This window comes from Ranitomeya imitator, chromosome 8 (genome assembly GCF_032444005.1).
Source record: "Ranitomeya imitator isolate aRanImi1 chromosome 8, aRanImi1.pri, whole genome shotgun sequence".
Classification (NCBI taxonomy): Eukaryota; Metazoa; Chordata; class Amphibia; order Anura; family Dendrobatidae; genus Ranitomeya; species Ranitomeya imitator.
The window spans coordinates 152,414,235-152,434,516 of record NC_091289.1 but is presented as its reverse complement, the minus strand read 5'-3'; the positions used below and the strand labels follow the sequence as shown (position 1 = coordinate 152,434,516).

General features: G+C 42.9%; 1 protein-coding gene across 1 annotated transcript in view; it reads right to left on the bottom strand.

Moving 5' to 3' along the window:
• Nucleotides 1-20,282, bottom strand: part of BRDT (bromodomain testis associated) — a 137,421-nt gene that overhangs the window by 75,977 nt on the left and 41,162 nt on the right. Inside the window, exons 4-8 of the mRNA XM_069737625.1 lie at nucleotides 19,119-19,124; nucleotides 10,782-10,957; nucleotides 9,570-9,926; nucleotides 6,778-6,906; nucleotides 3,296-3,475 (exon numbers count right to left, since the gene is read on the bottom strand). Coding sequence (XP_069593726.1) covers nucleotides 3,296-3,475; nucleotides 6,778-6,906; nucleotides 9,570-9,926; nucleotides 10,782-10,957; nucleotides 19,119-19,124 — 848 coding nt within the window. The remainder of the gene's footprint in view (nucleotides 1-3,295; nucleotides 3,476-6,777; nucleotides 6,907-9,569; nucleotides 9,927-10,781; nucleotides 10,958-19,118; nucleotides 19,125-20,282) is intronic.

The following is a 20,282-nucleotide window of genomic DNA, read 5'->3' as shown; positions in this document are numbered from 1 at the left end:
CTTTCCTGGGGCAGTCCTCATGTGAGCCAGTTTCTTTGTAGCGCTTGATGGTTTTTGCGACTGCACTTGGGGACACTTTCAAAGTTTTACAATTTTTCGGACTGACTGACCTTCATTTCTTAGAACAATGATGGCCACTCGTTTTTATTCACTTAGCTGCTTTTTTCTTGTCATAATACAAATTCTGACAGTCTATTCAGTAGGACTATCTAATGTGTATCCACCAGACTTCTGCTCAACACAACTGATGGTCCCCACCCCATTTATAAGGCAAGAAATCCCACTTATTAAACCTGACAGGGCACACCTGTGAAGTGAAAACCATTTCCGGTGACTACCTCTTGAAGCTCATCAAGAGAATGCCAAGAGTGTGCAAAGCAGTCATCAAAGCAAAAGGTGGCTACTTTGAAGAACCTAGAATATAAGACATAATTGCAGTTGTTTCACACTTTTTTGTTAAGTATATAATTCTACATGTGTTAATTCATAGTTTTGATGCCTTCAGTGTGAACTTACAATTCTCATAGTCATGAAAATGCAGAAAAATCTTTAAATGAGAAGGTGTGTCCAAACTTTTGGTCTGTACTGTATATATTATATACAGTATATATTAGTACATGTGAAAATGAGTAACTTTGTAATCTATTTGTCACAGAAAACCACGTTCTCCTTCTGGACTGACAATTAATTCTCAAAATTCTGAATTCAAGGGTAAAATCTGTTTTCTGTGGCTACAGATTTTCCTATTGCTGGGATAGATGACAGTTGGTGCTCATAAAGTTCTATGGAGAACTGTGTTTCAGGAGAATTTGCTCCAGAATGTATGTGTCTGCCTCTAGCTCGTCAATCTCCATAGAATTGTATAAGCACTGTCACCTCCCATCTCAATAATGAGAAAGTCTGTTCTTCAATGAGTACAGATTTTACCCATCAATTGAGAATGAGTGATCAGTCCAGGAGGAAAAATAATCAGGTTTCTGACAGGCTATAGTTATGACTCAGTTTGGGGATTCAATCTGTTAAACAAAATCCAGCTCACCATACCGACATTCCCAGGAGCTCGGAGCACGGAACCGCTGTGTCAGGGAGTGGACGAACAGGAAAGAGAAGGAGATCCAGCTCAACGAAATAGTGAAAAATCCATAATTTATTTCACTTAAAATATAGTGAAAGGACAAAACATCAGCATACAGAAAAAATTATAAAAACAAGGTCAACGCGTTTCCGGTGACTAAGCACCCTTAATCATGATTAAGGGTGCTTAGTCACCGGAAACGCGTTGACCTTGTTTTTATAATTTTTTCTGTATGCTGATGTTTTGTCCTTTCACTATATTTTAAGTGAAATAAATTATGGATTTTTCACTATTTCGTTGAGCTGGATCTCCTTCTCTTTCCGATTCAATCTGTTGACCTCTTGCTCAGTGGTCGGTTCTTCTGTCTGCTGCGCCATTACACTTTTCTTCCATGTCCTTCTGCTGATGGGTCCCATTGCCTTTATATCCCACTGTCCCATTTTGGTTGCCCTATCACAGTCTGGGATGGGCTATATATCTTCTCCCTTCACTACACTTTCTTGCTGGCTATACTTCTAAGTGGATTAGTGCTAAGGAGTTCCAGTCCTTCAGTGAAGGGATTTGTCCTGCTGGGCACAGTTTGTATGTCTGCTGTGTGTTTGTTTGTCTGCCTTCCAAGCACCTTTCCTTTCTCCTCAGGTAGGTTGGTGGGAGATTATTCTTGTTTTATTTATTATTCTCCTTATTTCCCTTTGTGCATGTGGTTTAAAGTTTCCTTATCCCGAGTCCTCGTACCCCTCTGCACACTTCTCCTCTCCAGTTTAGCTGTACACCGGAGCAGCCATCTAGTTCCTCAGGTGGTGATTCTCGTACCCGTCGATGGCCTTTTAGGGAGCCAGGTCCGACATAGTGTTTTCAATTGTGCGGCTAGGGATTGTCTAGTATATACAGGGACCAGTAGGGTCTTCTCTGTGTTGTAGGCTTCATTATTCCTGTTACCTGTGTATGAGTGTGTTACGTGCATAAGAGGTTTCAAAATAAGCAATATACGATACAGCTGCTTATTTTCATGAGCATTATTGATTTATTAAATCAAAATTAAAATGATGGTTACTTTTAAAGGTTTGCTTTAGTTATGAAAACCTTTCTTCAATTAGAGGTTTGCTGTTATAGGAGTTTTCAAGTCAATCTAATATCCTGAGCAAACTAGCATTCACAAGGGAGATTATGCTGCGATAGCAGTTTCTGCAGGCAGAAGAGCTAGGCCAAGGTTGAACTCAAATATTGGTGGACGGAAAAGTGCCAAAAATCCAATTCCATTCTCAGGCAGTGATACTCAAACATGTGAATTCACCCTTCATTTTATTACCTTTCCCAAGACCTTTCTGATGATCTTTTTAATCATAGACCTGAAACAGGGACAAGGGGGCATCCTCTGCGGTTGGAGGAAAAAAGGTTTAAGCATAATAACAGACACGGATTCTTTACTGTAAGAGCAGTGAGACTATGGAACTCTCTGCCGTGTGATGTTGTAATGAGTGATTCATTACTTAAATTTAAGAGGGGACTGGATACCTTTCTGGAAAAGTATAATGTTACAGGGTATATACACTAGATTCCTTGATAGGGCGTTGATCCAGGGAACTAGTCTGATTGCCGTATGTGGAGTCGGGAAGGAATTTTTTTTCCCCAATGTGGAGCTTACTCTTTGCACATGGGGTTTTTTTGCCTTCCTCTGGATCAACATGTTAGGGCATGTTAGGTTAGGCTATGGGTTGAACTAGATGGACATATAGTCTTCCTTCAACCTTAATAACTATGTAACTATGTAACTATGTAACTATAAAGACAAATACAAAGGAATCCCCGATTGTTTCGTCTCTCAAGTATCGGAATGCGTTACCTAGGTTTCCATATGTCCTTAGCTTCTATATGTTCCTAGATCAGACCACCGCCATGTCAGTATTTTAATATGGCACTCGTGGGTACAAGTACCTACTGCTGATTAATGATGTGATGCTGCTGCTATAACTGCCCTGCTGTACAAGCTCCATTAGGTGGAGTTATTACCCTTTAACATTGACTTTGCTGACAGTACACTATGGAGAGAAAAAAAAAAAAAAGTGTTTGCAGCAATAAACAGGGGTGATTTTTATTGGGGCTTTCTGATCCAGCTAATAAAAGATAATGGAGTATTAAAACATACATCATACTAAAAAGTCATAAAGGGAAGAAGTTAAGTTGGTACACGTTTAATTTTTTCCAGGAGTGCGGACTCACCTGTTCTTGTAACATGGCAAGCTGTCGAGCTCTGTCGTCTTCTGAATCAGAAGAGGAGCTCTCCGAGGAGCTGGAACTGCTGCTTTCACTGGACGTGTATCTGTTTACCACGTTTTGGGAGTATGTGGCAGCAGCAACGGGTTCATCTGGGATTTTAGCAAATAGTATCTCAAAAATATCCTGAAATATGAAGCACACAAAGGAGAAGCGAAAAAAAAATACCAGGCAAACCATGAGCCAGAAATCAACCAATTGCCTAGGTGATCAGCAAAAATTTGTTATAGAACAAAGTGAAAGATTAAATTAAGAGAGACACAGATGAAAAATGAAAGAGTATTCTATTGGCAACATCTTTTAAGTAACTTACATGGAATACAAAAAAGGTGTGGAGTACATAAGGCATAGATTATAACAGGATACCAATGCTTTTAAAAGGTGGTCCTGGACCGCAAATTATCTCTACAGATGAAAAGCACCAATTCCTGTACCAACCAAACTCTTTTAAAGAATATGCAAGTCATGCATGGGACTGGCACACAGCAGAACAGGAGATTCCTCTGGTGGGCCACCACCCTCTTATAGGAGCAGTACTTATCACAATATGCTTGAATCACTATATGTAGGCAGGCTCAGGCAGCATTTTATTCATGTACCAATCTATCTTGTTCATGGTTATATACATTTTTGATTGAGGATGTGACATTTACATGTAGCTTAAAAGTGGGGCCCTGGAGTTGGTGGGCCCATTGCACATATGTCCGCTGCGTCCAAAGCGCTGCCGGCTATTGAACGCAAGTCAGTCCGCATGTGTTCATTGAACCGTGCGGATTCACCACGTCCAATACATTGTACGGGTGAAATTTATCTTGTGGAGACTCGAGTCTCCGCAACATAAATTGACATGCTGCGGTATGGAAAGACGCACCGCATGTCCGTCTCCACAGGTGAGCAGCGGGGATCTCTGGACGCATAGTGGACATGGGATTTCTTGAAATCCCATCCACTATGCTGTAACACCTGGAGGCTACAGGTTGGACGCTGCGCAAGTATGCAGCTTTCAACCCGCAGCGCTTACTGACCACATGCACCTACCTTCAAAGGATATAGAAACCAATTTTTTAATGTATGTATTTTTGGCTAAGAAACAAATTTTGCAATAGGGTTGCATTAACATTTTTGGACTATTCCACAGCGTCTATGTAATCACTGTACATAGCTAGCTGCATAATAAGTCAATTTTGTCCTTGGAAACCCTGCCATCTAATGAGTTCAATCATTATACATTTTTTTAAGATATTTTAAAGTTCAAATGATTTGGCCACATATCGATTTAGAAGATGTCCCATGAGTAAGCTGGCTTGTTTTACACTACAACAGCACTTACCTGGTGCACAATTACACCCATGTATAAACGAAAAGCGCTACAAGGTAGATAAAACTTAAATTTCATTGATATCACAATATAAAATTAAAATCAAGAAAAGTACAAGATATGAAAGAGGGACTAAGACGAATATGAATAACTAGTGTATCAGGAAAAAATGCTCATTAACCCCCTTAACGATTGCTGATACGCCTTTTAACGGCGGCAGTTAAGGGTACTTATTCCTCAGCACCTCCCCAGGATCGGGAAAATCTCCGGGGTTTTGGCTACCGGGGTTAGTCGAGACCCCGGAAAACATGTTTTGGGTCTTTTTTTACGTCCCCAGTGCTGCGATCGCAAAAAAAAGTCCAATTTATTTCTCTCTCCTCTGATATGATCTAACATACCAGAGGAGAGAGAAATTCCAGCTACAATAGGAGACTTTTCCTATTGGTTCATTTGATCAAAATAAAAAAAAGTAAAATCAAACCCCCCTTTAGTTAGGTAAACATAAAATAAAAAAATTCATTTTTTTCCCATTTTTCCATTATGCCTAGGGTTGGGGCTGGGGTTACGGTTCTGTTGGGGCTACGGCTGGGACTGGGGCTATGGTTCTGTTGGGGCTATGGTTCTGTTGGGGCTACGGTTGGGGTGTTGGGGCTACAGTTGGGGTGTTGGGGCTATGGTTAGGGTTGGGATTAGGGTCAGGAGTAGGGCTGTGTTAGGGATAGAGTTAGAATTGGGGGGTGTCCACTGTTTAGGTACATCAGGAGTCTCCAAACGCGACATGGCGCCCGCCTTTGATTCCAGCCAATTTTGCGTTCAAAAAGTCACACAGTGCTCCCTCCCTTCTGAGCCCTGCCATGTGCCCAAAACAGTGGCTTTCCCCTACATACAGGGTATTGGCATACTCAGGAGAAATTGCACAACAAATTGTGGTCCATTTTCTCCTGTTACCCTCGTGAAAATAACAAGTTTGGTTCCAAAGAACACTTTTTGTGAAAAAAGCAAAAATGTTCATTTTTTCCTTCCACATTGCTTTAGTTCTCGTGAAGCACCTAAAGGAGTAATAAACTTCTTGAATGTGGTTTTGAGCACCTTGAGGAGTGCAGCTTTTACAATGGTGTCACTTTGGGATATTTTCTATCATATTGACCCCCCAAACTTACTTCAAATATGAGGTGGTCCCTAAAAAATGGTTTTGTAAATCGTGTTGGAAAAATGAGAAATCGTAGGTCAACTTTTAACCATTATAACTTCCTAGCAAAAAAAAAGTTTCCAAAATTGTGTTGATGTAAAGTAGACATGTGGGAAATGTTATTAACTATTTTGTGCGATATGACTCTCTGATTTAAGGGCGCAAAAATTAAAAAAAAATTGTGAAAATTGCAAACTTTTTGCCAAATTTCCGTTTTTTTCATAAATAAACGCAAGTCATACCGTAGAAATTTTACCACTAACATGAAGTACAATATGTCACGAAAAAATATTCTCAGAATCAGTGGGATCCGTTGAAGTGTTCCAGAGCTATAACAAAATTGGCTCTGTCAGTAAGGGGTTAAGTGGTTAAATTCTGACCAGTTACATTGTGATCTCAATAAAATTAATTTTTGATTATCTACCTTGTAGCACTTCTCGTTTATACGTGGGTGTAATTGTGAACCAGGTAACTGTGGTGTTGTATTCTAATATTGTAGAAGTGTCACCTATTGATTTGGGGTTATATCACGATAAGGACTGTTTTCGGTATATAAATACTTATTATACACAAGAATTTTGCACAAAAATAACTGCGCAAATTTCACAACCCCACGTGGCTACACCTACTTTTTAGGACATTTTTCAAAATAGTCTTTTGAGTAAGGCATAACCTTGTCAAACACTTAATAAATTTGGTACACGGCATGTATGCCAATTTTTGTGCAGTAAGAGAAGACATAATTTTGGCACGTTCTGCTTTGTAGAGCTCTCCCCATTGGTGTCATGGAGGCATCTTCTAGTTCTGTTTAATATGTTTTCCTTAATATGTTCATGAATTGAAATGCTATACATGCAAGAAGAAAAAAAAATGTGCCACAAGCCATAATGTAACATTTTGTAATGTAAATCGACCATCTACCTGTAACTTTCGTGCCATAGTCACCACTTCGCTGTCGGGTGAATTGTGCTTATAACAATTCAAGAACATTAATCGGACATCAGAGGCAAATTCCCGTGTGTCTTTGTACTGGCCATTCTCCATCTTGTCCTGATTATAGACATGTAACACACTTAGGGTAGGTTCATACGAGCATATAAAAAAAATCAACGTAATATAGAGCAGCCGACAGCACATCAATATTCGGATACACGTTCCAGTCCAACGACCCAATTGGAAATAAACAGTCCCAAATAAAAAAGGAACAGCATCCAGTCCGGGTGATGAAAAAAAATCAATACCTTTATTCTGCCATGATGCAACGTTTCGACGCAAAGGGTCTTTGTCAAGCATCACGCTTGGACATATAAAAAAAAAAAATCAATCAGAGCTCCATCCAGAAAAGTGGGACAATGTTCCTCGCACTGGTCATCCGCATGTAGTCTGTATGCAATCTGTTTTTACAGCATCAGCTAATATTTGCAGTTTTGTATGGATACATTGGAATTCTGTAACATATTAATTGGATGCTACATTGTGGCTTTGTTTTCGGGTTTTTTAACGCACCCATAGACTTGAATGGGTGAGTTCCATGCAACATATGGAAGAAACTAGTGCATGCTGCAATTTTCTTTTTCTCATGCAGATTCAGTCAGTGGAAAAGAGAAAGGTCATCTGTACTGCCCAATTGAACAACATTGGCCTGAGTCAGTCCGTCCTTCCCAGATGGCACTCGGACCAAAATACAGTTGTGTGAACGAGGCCTTCGCAAAAGTGACAGCAAATGCATCCACATACAGGTGTTTATAGTTGCAAATTCTGATTACGGTAATTAATCGAACAACTTTTTTTTGCTGTAGGCCAGGGGTTCATACACATTTAAAGGGAATCTGTCAGGTAAAATAATGCTATTAACTAGCAGATATGGGGTTAGTCTGCAGGTTAATAGCATTCTGACATCATGCAGCGCCAGGAGTAAGCGTCTGCTGCTGGGAGAAAATTAACCTTATTCCCCCCCGGTAGGGTTCGGCTTCCAATTATAGGGGTGGCAATTGCACAGTGTCAGTCACCTCTCTGTGCACAGATAGCGGCAGCTGTGACTGTGTCCCTGGCACAAACAGCCGCTAACCGGCAGATTAACCCCATATCTGCAAGTTAATAGTGTTATTTTACGTGACAGGTTCCCTTTATGGTTTGGTGCATTTTTTAGTCAAAGTGGGTTTTTACACAGGAAAAGGAAATATGGATCTATCTTTTACAGTTCACACGATAGTAAGAAAACCATGTGTTGAATAAAAACAACAACATATTACATAGTTATTAAGGTTGAAGGAAGACTAAGTCCATCTAGTTCAACCCATAGCCTAACCTAAAATGCCCTAACATGTTGATCCAGAGGAAGGCAAAAAAAACCCCAAAGAGTAAGCTCCACATTGGGGAAAAAAAATTCCTTCCCGACTCCACATACGGCAATCAGACTAATTCCCTGGATCAACGCCCTAGAGGATGTGTTGTTCGAAGCATAAAATACACATTGCATTAGATTAACTCTTGTATTTTGTTCTGCAATAATGCAATGTTCTTCCCATGCATACACTCCCCTCCTAATCTGACAATCAGCAAGGCAAGATACATTTGCACACTGGGTGGTACGTCGCCCAGTAATTATCACACATGGTCCCTATTTGATTAAAAGGACCTGTGCACAATATTCATCAGGCATTGTATGATTGACTCAGCAGCCTTACAGCCCAGCGTACAGTTGTTTCTTTCCGTACTCTTAATTCAGATTGGGTAAGAAAGTATGTGTGCAGGACATACCTAAGCGATTTGTCAGCAGGTAGCGGTGATAGAAGCAGTGAGCGACACCAGCACTGCCCCTGATGATGATTTATATGAAAGCGGTAATAGAAACTGTGGGGTGGCGCTTGTGTCACTCGCTCCTATCTCCACACCCTGATGACATCATGTTGCATAGTTAGAAGATGCATTGGCGGAGATAGAAGCAGAGTGCCGGTGCTGCACTCGCCTCTCCCACAGAGTCTATCACCATGGATTCAGGACATCTTCAGATGGCAGCAATGCAGAAACTGTTTTAAGCAACTGCAGGGCCACTATTGCATGACATCCTGTGCCATGAGGGGCGATAGATGCTGCAAGGAGCAAGAGCAGCAACAGCCTCCTGTAACGTCCGGTGTGAAACTCCTCTCAAAACAAAACGCCACAGGAAGTGAAGTAACAGACATTTAGTGATTAGCTAGAGAGGGAGAAGTGAGCAGCATTTTATAATAAACATAATTACAAAATAAGAATAATCTTTATTTATATAGCGCCAACATATTCTGCAGCGCTTTACAGTTTAAAAAGCAGTTAGGGCGTAAAAATAGATATTTAGAAAGGACATTTTACCCCTTCAAGCTTTGATTGGTTACTATGTGCAACAAAAGAGTCTTGCTTTTCATAGAGGAGGCAATTGAGTTCTTTTGATTTTTTTCATTCTAAACTTTTGAGTATTTGGCTATAGATAGCTGTAAAACCATGGTGTAGCTCCGAGAGACTGCACATCGCTCAACAAGGAAAACGAGCAGTTATCTTTTTTACATTTGAGACAGAAGCAAGTGTGGCGGCGATGTGGAAAAAAAGAAAACACCTTTCTTTATATATTTGATCAAGGATCATCATTTTGGTTAGCACAGCCCAAAACTGTGAATTGTCTTTTCCTTCAAACGTCTCCCAAATAGTTTAGAAGCACACTGGATACTGCAAATACTTACTCTTAGGGTCCTCAGATCCATGGGACAATTTAGTATTTCACTGAAGCCTGGCAAGTTAAGGCATGCAGAGTGGTCAGGCTTGTAGAAAGGCCAGGCACAGCCTGCATGTTTTTTAGACATCATCTCATTCAGTATATTGTGGCAATGTTTTAGCTGTTCAGAGAGTGGTTTTGATATAATTTGATGTGGAGAATTAGGGGAATCTCGGACCGAAGTGTCAGCTTGTGGCTTTTCAGGACTTGTTGGCATCTGGAGTTGTCGTGGTGCAGATACAGAAGGAGAGGATTCACAGGAATTTGATATAAGAGACACAGCAGGAGTTGTAGTATCTGCCTTCCGCTTAATGCCCTTCTTTGCCTAAAAAAAAAAGCACATTTAAGTAAATGCAATTTAGTTTCATGGAATTGCCCTTCTTTTCACAAGATCGGTCATTAAAGGGGTTCTCCAAAAATGTAGTAGAATTGGCAACATCAGAGAATTCAAACAGCGGCAAGACATACTCCGGTGTAGGGATGAGCTGCAGTCTGAAAAGACACAACACCCGAAAAGCACATGCAACTCCGTAAGCTGAGGAGAAGGACTGTGATATCAGAAGAAATAAATCTTCTCCACCGATTGAGCACAAAGGATTTTTCTCTACAGCCTCAGGCTTCAGGAGAAGAGCTAAATCTTATGGGGACAATCACAGCCCTTCTCCAGCAGCTCACATACATGTATGCTCTGTCAGATAAGACAAAGAAGCTCAGACATGTAAAGATAAACGGGAGCATTCATAAAAAACTTGCATTTTATAGGCCAGTCTGGATGAAAATTTAATTGGAGTAAGATACGCCATTAAGAGCAAGCCTCAAAGAATTTTAAGCATCTACTAGTATACCGTGCACCAGAGTACAGAAATGTACACCGATCACGAGATGGAGTACATTTCTGTTATAATTTATGCAACTTTCTGACTTAAATCATAATAAATCTATTTTGCTAATCTAGACTCCTCCATCTAAGCTCTGTCAACTTTTCAGAATCGTGGAGTAAGAACACTTAGTTCCTAAACTTTCCACAGCTACAGATGCAAAAATCTGTGGGACCTTGGAAGTTTTTTAATGTGTATGATGAAATCCCTCTCGAGGTCTGTTAATTTGTTACATTGCCAAATTAATTAAATCAATAATGTGATATTTTAGAAAAATTTAAAAATCACAAGCCTAAGCTTACTTTGGATACAGGGCTGGTGGGTGCAGTCTTTGTAGTCCGAACGATGGATAAAGGAACAAGGGTAGCTCTCTGAGGCATCATTGCAATAATTGGCAGGGGAAATGGACTTCTGTGCATTTTCTGACAAGTCACTTTTTTTATTGGAACAGAAGTACGCTCCATGTCCTCTTTAGACTCTGAAATAAGGAGGTAATATTTTAGAATTTACATTATACCGAAAATAACAGCACCATCAACTTTAAATAATAAATTTTTTTTAGTGCATATTATAGATAGACAAACAATAACACATTTAGACCAATACATGATGTATACTCTGTAGCACACTAGGTGGGAAAAAAACAACAATATACTGTAAACATAGCTTCCAATCATCTTGAATCCAGCAGGACAGTTCGCAGGACGTCTCCCTGAAATCGGAGGTAATGGCTACGTTGTGACTTCCTTCTGTATCTGTGATGTCAATATCTTGTTGGTCATGCAGGCTGTTATGGAGTTTATGGGTTCTCGGATAAGGGGCTGGCATAGCTCTGCACATGCTTACACTAATTTAAAGGGACTCTGTCACCTGAATTTGGAGGGAACAATCTTCAGCCATAGGGGCGGGGTTTTTGGGTGTTTGATTCACCCTTTCCTTACCCGCTGGCTGCATGCTGGCTGCAATATTGGATTAAAGTTCATTCTCTGTCCTCCATAGTACACACCTTGCCTTGCGCAGTCGTGTACTATGGAGGACAGAGAATGAACTTCAATCCAATATTGCAGCCAGCATGCAGCCAGCGGGTAAGGAAAGGGTGAATCAAACACCGAAAACCCCGCCCCTATGGCTGAAGATTGTTCCCTCCAAATTCAGGTGACAGAGTCCCTTTAATTAAAAGGGGTGTTCTAAAACAAACACTGATTTAATCCCAAATGTCTATTGTAATAATCTGATTTATTTTCTAATACAGCATGCCTAGACTAAAAATTCACTATAGTTCTCTTTCTACTCTACTTTATTATTCTTATTTTTTTTAACCAACTTCCTGATTAATGACGCATTGTTTGAGGATCCCCAAACTAGAAGTCATCGGGGGTGGCTGCAGCCTCTAACCTCACTCAAAAACGAAGAGTCATCATTTCAGGGGCTGGTCTAGTTTCTGCTCTACTTTGCATGCATCTGTTGTCAATTTGGACGTGAGCTCAGTAAAATCTTGTCACTGTGCGATATTTTTTTTTCTTTATGCAGAGTGATCATGCGCTCCTTGTCTGGTTCTGATGAGAAGTGACAAGCCGGCAAAGGAGCGCACTGTCAGTGCACATTGTAAAGAAATAACCTGGCGAGCAGAAGAAGCAGAGACCACCTCCACCCCCAAAACGGACATCACTTTCTCTTGTTTCAGCAACCAACCACCTCTGAACAAAATCTCTCAAAAGTGTTGCTGCAGGCACTAAAAGAGCTTGCGAGAGCTCGGGAAGTGAAAATAGGTCACTGAAATAACAGTGACCTGAGAGTTTGACAAAAGAGGCAGGCGGCGGGTGAGGAATAGTGAGTGAGGGCAGTAGAGCTAGAAGTGCAACGTCCCATACTGAAGCACTTGCAGCTCATTTGCATGCAATTTCAATGCAGGATTTCTTAAACTACAAAACTGATTTCTAACAAGGTTATGGATTTAAAATCAACCTTAAAGTGCCTGTATATAGAGTGGGGAAAATAAGTATTTGATGCACTGTCGATTTTGCACGTTTTCCCACCTACAAAGAATTGAGAGGCTTATAATTTTTATTTTAGGTACACTTCAACTGAGACAGAATCTAAAAATAAAAAAACAGAAAATCACATTGTATGATTGTTACATAATTAAATTGCATTGTATTGCATGGAATAAGTATTTGATCACCTACCAACCACCAAGAATTCTGGCTCTCACAGACCTGTTCGTTTTTCTTTAAGAAGCCTCCTACTCTGGGGGCGTGGCCTGAACGTCCATGTGAGCGGACGCGTGACAGAGCGCTCCCGCTGCCAAAGTTAATATTATCCTTATAAGCCGCAGCTGAGCGGCGATTCACAGCGCTTACCGGCTGCAGGAGAGTCCCGGGAGTGCGGCGGTGAATAGCGGCGGCCCCGAGGTCGGTGAACATGACCAGGAGGAGACAAAGACGCCGGAGCCGGCGAGGCAGGGACCGGCCAAGATGGCGCCGACGCCAGGGAGAAGGCGGAGAAGGACAACGCGGCATGCCAGAAGAGAATGTCGGCGGCGGCAAAGCTCCAGCAGTTTGCTAGAGTGGAAGCCGCAGGGAACACAGGAAAAGCAGAGGAGGACGACGGAGTGGACACAGACACAGAAGGAGAGGAGGAAAGCCCAGCAGAGGAGCAGGAGGTACAACAGGGGAGCAGGGATGGTGACATGGCGGTGGTAGTAGGGGGACCTGAAGATAAGGAGTCAGGAGCAGAGCCCACCCTTAGAGATGTCTTTGCACTGGTATCATCCTGCAAACAATCCCTGACCCAGCAGCTACAGGAGGTTAAAGGGGACACAGCCCAGATAAATGCAGCCCTGCAGAAGATTGACAAATGTGTGGGGGCTGTAGAGGAAAGAGTGAGCACAGCAGAAGACCATATAGTGCAGCTGCAGAAAGCGGAGAGGAAGTTTGCTCAAACAATATCGGAGCTAGCTGCAAAAAATGAGGATCTGGAGAATAGGTCCAGAAGAAATAACATTCGCATAGTGGGTGTCCCTGAAAAAACTGAGGGGAGGAATCCCACGGAGTATATTGAAAGCTGGCTCCTTGAGACTTTTGGTGATGCAGCACTGACAAAAGTATTTGCGGTAGAGAGAGCCCACAGGGTCCCACCGAAACCACCTGTCCCTGGAGCAAGTCCCCGTACCATGCTTGCCAAAATCCTAAACTACAGAGACAGAGACATTATCCTGAGGAAGGCTAGAGACATGACGGATCTGACAATTGGAGGTCAAAGAATTGCTATTTACCCTGACTATTCCGCCCTGGTACAGAAACAACGGATGATGTTCACGGGTATCAAGAGACGGCTGAGAGAACTGGGAGTGCAATACTCCATGATGTTTCCGGCACGACAGAGTGGTAGCGATGGATAAGATTCACTTTTTCCAGACGCCGGAGGACGCTACCCAGTGGATAGATCTTAACGCTAAAAAACTTAAAGGGAAAGGAGATTGAAAATGTGGGGCGGGTTGGTCGGGAGGTATCTTAATTCTTTCAAAAAGGGAAAAAAAGAGATTGACTGACAGTACACTGGTAATTGAAATGTGAAGGTTGAAGGGTGGAGTTGGGTATTACTCAGGGAACGCACTGGGAGAGCTGGTGCGGCGGTGAAATATGAGGGAGGAAGGGTGTGCAGCGTACTAAAAAGTTTATTTAGTTTCTTGCAGTTGTAATATAATACAGGTTTAATTATACTGTTCTTCTAAGAATTGCGCCGAATTCTGTTATAAACGGTAGCGGGAGGCGGAAAGAGAAGGTTTAGCAAGAGTGTTCGCAACGGGTGATGGTGCCCCACTCTTGATAAGAGGCAGAATGTATAATATTGGGGGGTGTGGGGGAGGGGGGGGGAGGGGTGAGGGTGGGGAGGGAAGTTAGACAGCTCAGAACCGGGAGTATTGACATAACTAAGGATGATGAGTCACATAATAGGGGACCGCTTTAAGATATTGAGCTGGAATGTGAGAGGCCTGGCGGATAAGTCTAGGAGAGCTGCGAGCTTGCAGTATGCGAAGGATCAACGGGCCTCTATGATATGCTTGCTAGAGACGCACTTGATACAGGAGAAAGTGGACGTACTAAATAGACGTTGGATACAGAAAGGGTATCACTCTACCTTCTCGACGTACTCAAGAGGTGTGTCAGTGTTGGTGCCGGTGGGAGTGCAGTATGAAGAGGTGAAAGTGTGCGTGGATGCTGAGGGTCAGTATGTGGTGATACAATGTATATTGTATGGAGTGAGATTGTGTGTTGCGGCAATGTATATTCCACCTCCATATTCAAGTAAGAAGATCAGGGAGGTATTGGAGAGGGTGGAACGATGGGAACCACTGCCACTCTTAATTATTGGGGATTTGAACAATATATGCGATGACTTTTGGGATAAAAATAAGAACACCCAGAATAGGTCGGAGGGGCACACTACAACATTTGGAACCTATGTGCGTGAATTAGGCATGATTGATCTATGGAGAGTCAGACATGTTGGGGAGAGAGGATACTCGTGCTATTCGCCGGCTCATGCTACGCTATCCAGAATTGATATGGCACTGGGTAACCGCCTGTTGGACACAATGGTGGGGGAGGTGCGTTATCTGCCGAGGGCCCTTTCGGATCATAGTCCAATTGAGGTGGAGGTTAGGTTGTTGGGGACACGGACTACAAGCGGGAGAGAATGGAAGATCCATCCTAACTGGTTACAGAGTATTGACTTGGACGGTATAGGGAAGGAGGTGACGGAATTCTTTGCGTTAAATGATGGGAGTACAGATGCTCTGACTGTTTGGGATGCAATGAAAGCGTACCTGAGAGGGTTACTATTTAGAGACATTAGTAGGTGTAAGAGGAGGACAAGGGAAGCGGAGAGAGTGGCATTGGAAGAGTTGAAAGCCGCGGAGGACGAGATGGTAGTACTGGGGACCTCCGAGGCAGAGAAAAGGTTGAGAACAGCGCAAAATTGTATGGAAAAGATTCTGCTGGGAAAAGCTGAAAGGAAGCGGGAGTTTCAGAGGGTGGCTTATTTTCAGGAGGGAGAAACAGTGGGACACATGCTATCGGTGGTAGCCGCGGCTCAGCGTAGTACCTCATATGTACACTCGTTGGTTTCGGATGGGGGGAGCAGGGTATCTGAAACACCTGATATTATAAAGGTCTTTGCGGACTTTTACGCGGACTTATATTCCTCCAGGGTCAATGAGTCAGCCGGAGATACGGAGACTTTCCTTGAGAGTCTGGGTCTTCCGAAATTGAGTGAGGAGGATAGGGTGAGCCTCGATGCCCCTATCACCGAGGAGGAACTGAGTCGGGCGCTGAAGTCTATGGCCAATGGGAAGGCACCTGGGGTTGATGGGTTACCAGCCGAAATCTATAAAAGTTTGGAGGAAGTGCTGATTCCCAGATTAAAGTTAGTACTGGAGGAGGCTGGATGTAAAGGGTATCTCCCAGCATCTATGAGGGAGGCTATTATAGTGGTTATTCCGAAGGAGGATAAGGATCTGGGGAAGCCTGAGTCATATCGGCCAATCTCTCTGTTAACCATTGATGTCAAACTCTTGGCCAAGGTGTTAGCTACCCGTCTGTCTAGTGTCATTACTAACCTTGTGCATCCGGATCAGTCTGGTTTTATGCCTGACAGGTCTACAGCGGTTAATCTGCGGAGGCTGCATATGAACCTGCAGCTGAAGTCTGACAATTGTGGCCGAAGGGTTATTGCATCCTTGGACGCCCATAAGGCGTTTGACAGTGTGGAGTGGGGATATCTCTGGCGGGTGTTGAAATGTATGGGTATTGGTCCGCAATTTGTGGCGTGGACTCAACTGTTATATTCACTACCAACAGCTAGAATTAGAGTGAATGGGGAGCTTTCTCAGCCTATAAAGCTGGCCAGAGGTACGAGGCAGGGTTGCCCACTGTCGCCCCTTCTGTTTGCCTTAGCTGTGGAGCCATTGGCCGCCAAGATCCGACAGTCGGATGAAGTCCCTGGGTTCAGTTATGGGAGTGTTGAGGAGAAGATTGCGTTATATGCAGACGACATCCTACTGTTCCTAGCAGACCCGGATGAAGCCTTGAATGGGGCTATCGAGATCGTTGGAAAATTTGGAGACTTATCGGGATTGAGGATAAACTGGGATAAATCGGTCCTCTTTGAGGTGGATGGGGTGGAGGAGAGCAGAAGTGAGCCATTGGGAGAGGGGCGGCTTAGGGTGGTGTCCCTTTTCAGATACCTGGGAATATGGATCTCGATGCCAGTTACAGAGTTTCTGTATAGGAATTTGACACCTCTCGTGGGCGCCCTTAAAGCAAAAGTGGATGCATGGAATAAATTGCACTTATCGGTGGTGGGGAGGGTTAATCTAATTAAAATGGTTCTGATGCCCAAATTACTCTACGTCCTACATAACGCGCCAGTTTGGATTCCACGTGGGAAATTCCGGCAGATTAATGCTCTATTTAGAAGTCTGATATGGGGGAGGCGGTACCCACGTATTCGCCTGGAGACGCTTCAGCGACCCAAGGAAGATGGAGGATTGGCTTTACCCAATCCTGAGTTATATTTTCTTGCAGCCCAGAGCCAACATTTGAAGGGCTGGGCACGGGAGGTGTCCTCCAGTGCGGTACAGCACTTGATGGAGAGGGTGACAGACCGACGACCGGTAGCGCAGTGCCTGGAGGATGGTTCCTTGGGAGTATTGGGGAAATTATACCCAACTATGTTTTTGATATATAAATTATGGACCAGACTGCGACAGATTCGGGGGGTTACGGGGCTGACTAAATTTACACCGATATGGTTTAATAATAATTTGGTTGAGTTTGCGGCCCTTGGAGTGCTGGCGGAGTGGAGGGCCAAAGGAATCCACTTGGTGGCTCAGATAGTTCAACAACGAGGATTAAAGTCCTTTTCGCAGCTGCAAGGGGAGTTTGGACTGAGACCGACTGGGGAGTATCAATATGCTCAGATGAAACATGCTTTTAAAGCTCAAAACAGGGGCGGTGGTGTTGAGATCCAAGAGGACATAGTTCTGGAATACGTGTGTGGGGAAGGGTCCACAAGGGGAGTCATTACCACCCTTTATAAGGACCTTCTACATGCATATTTGCTAGACTTCCCTTTAAAAGCGAGAGCGAAATGGGAAAGAGATTTAGGCCCAATGGAGGATGAAACCTGGGAGTCGGTGTTGGAGTCGGTTCCACGAGTGTCGCTGAGCGAGCCGTATAGACTATCGCAGCTGTACATCTTGCACAGAGTCTATAAATCACCGGAAGTGTTGTGCAGAGCGGGGTTGCGTGCTGACTCTGAATGCCCGAGATGTAGGACTGGGAATGCAGGAATATACCACATGATGTGGACATGTCCAAGACTGGTTGCTTTCTGGTTGGTGGTAATGAGCCGTGTGGAAGGGGCGTATAAATGCAGAGTGCCGAGAGATCCGATAGTGTGTATACTAGGACATGTAGAGGAAATTAGAGTGGATAACATCTGGAAGATAGCAATAGCTAGGCTATTATATATGGCAAGGAAGGTAATAGCAAGGAACTGGATCAAGGAGGAACCGCCTACAAGGGGTGAATTCCTGAATTATGTTAAACATGGTCTCAATCTGGAAAAGGGGGTCTATAAAAGACGTGGGAAAATAGAAACGTTTGACAAAATGTGGTCTCCGTGGCTCGAGCTGGGATGAGTAGTTATGGGAAATGGGAGAGTGAGAGCCTCTGAAAGGAAGAGAGTGCTAGAGGAACAAGCGAACATAAGTGAGTCAAATGGCTCAAGGAACCATCAATACTGGTAACAAAAGTATAACTGGGAAGGAGCTGTCAGGGGAGGGGGAGGTTTGGGTATGGTTGGGATTGTTGGGGGTTTGGAAAATGTTAAAATTTTTGTAAAATACTGGATAGTGCATAAATTGTATTGTGCATGTTTGCTTTCAATAAAAAACTATTTAAACAAAAAAAAAAGAAGCCTCCTACTCTGCACTCGTTACCTGTATAAAAGACACCTGTCCACAACCTCAAATCACACTCTAACCTCTGCATCATGGCCAAGACCAAAGAACTGTCTAAGGACAACAGTCATAAAATTGTAGACCAGAACAAGGCTGGGATGGGCTACAAGACACTAGATAAGCAGCTTGGTGAGAAGACAACAACTGTTGGCGCAATTATTAGAAAATGTAAGAAACACAAGATGACTGTCAATCTTCCTCGGTCATGGGCTCTATGCAGGATCTCGCCTCGTGGGGTAAGGATGATTCTCAGAAAGGTCAGGAATCAGCCCAGAACTACACGGAGGACCTGGTTAATGACCCGAAGAGAGCTGGGATCACAATATCAAACATTACCGTTAGTAACACACTACACCTTCATGGATTAAAATCCAAAGTTTCAATAGAACTAAAATAGCCGCACTCCCTGCTGAATGAAAATAATAATAGATTTGATTTGCAATAATCTCCACACTTCAGTAGTATGATGGTGCATGATGGTGCAAAAAGCGATATGCAACGTTGCCCTTGCAGTTCATCAGGGATCAAGAAAGCTGCAGGTTTTGAAATGCGTTGGATATTGCGCCTCTAACCAGCCCGACTGATTCAGGATTCGAGTGACGTCACTCTCCACGATCTGCTAGCGGTGTACCGCTCAGGTCATCCAGCAGTGATCCCTCAATGCATGCCACCGGCCAGGGCTGCACTTTGGACCTTCTCACTAACTCCAGACAGCGAATACTCACCTCCTGGACCAGCTGGATAACTTGCGGTCCCATGGTATCCAACAACAGGATCTGTGCACCTCAGCACCTTCTCCCATCGCTCCCAGGATAAGAGACAGCGAACCTCACGCACCTTCCATATAGTGACAAAGCAGCAGGACTGGTGCATCACGGCACTCTCACCGCTCCCAAGGACTACAGGCAGCGAACTTCACGCATCTTCTATGCAGTAACAGATCAGCAGGTAAAAAACCTCCTCCTATAGTTTGTCTCGTAACACATTAACATTTATACTAAGCGCGAATGACATTTGGTACATTCATCTACTGAGCAGTTATTATTTATGCGATTATCTACTAGCGACATATGTGAACAGCGGTCCCACCTCTATATTGTATGTACATACTATCATCTGCCTGTAGCACCAGATAACCTTCTAAATTTTATATACACTTTTCAGGCAACAGGTGGTAGTTTTTCACCAAACCAGGCAGCTGGGTAGTTTTTATTGTGTCTCGCACCAGTATCTCATTGATTCTTTTATCAGATTTTCTATCAGGACGGAAAATCTAATGTGTTTTCGCTTTATGTAAATACCTTAAAAGGTTTTGTACTAGATTAAAAAAAGAAAATAAAAAAACATGCCACACGTGTCCATAGGTTGTGTCTGGTAATGCATCTCTGCCACAATAAATTAAAGTCAAGTTGAAATTCTGCACATAGCCTGTGGACAAGCGTGGCACTGTTTTTCAAAGAAAACTTTTTTAATTTATTTTATTAGTCCTTGCCCTTTGAAAAGGTTTAATATGTTACATGAATACAGTAAATTTTGAGTCCTTTATGCCAGTGTGAAGTACTGGAGCAAAGGATCTTCAGTATGTGTTGTATACCCGATAGTAGATTCTAAAGAAACAGGACAGCTGAGCAATACCAGTTGTAGTGTTTAAATTACTAAGAAACTAAGAAGTGTTCTCCAACAGAAGGATTAAGGGGGTTGTTGCATCATTGAAAAATATCATTGTAAAAATAAGTACAGAGAGATTTTTTATGTTATTGTTTACTAATTGATACCT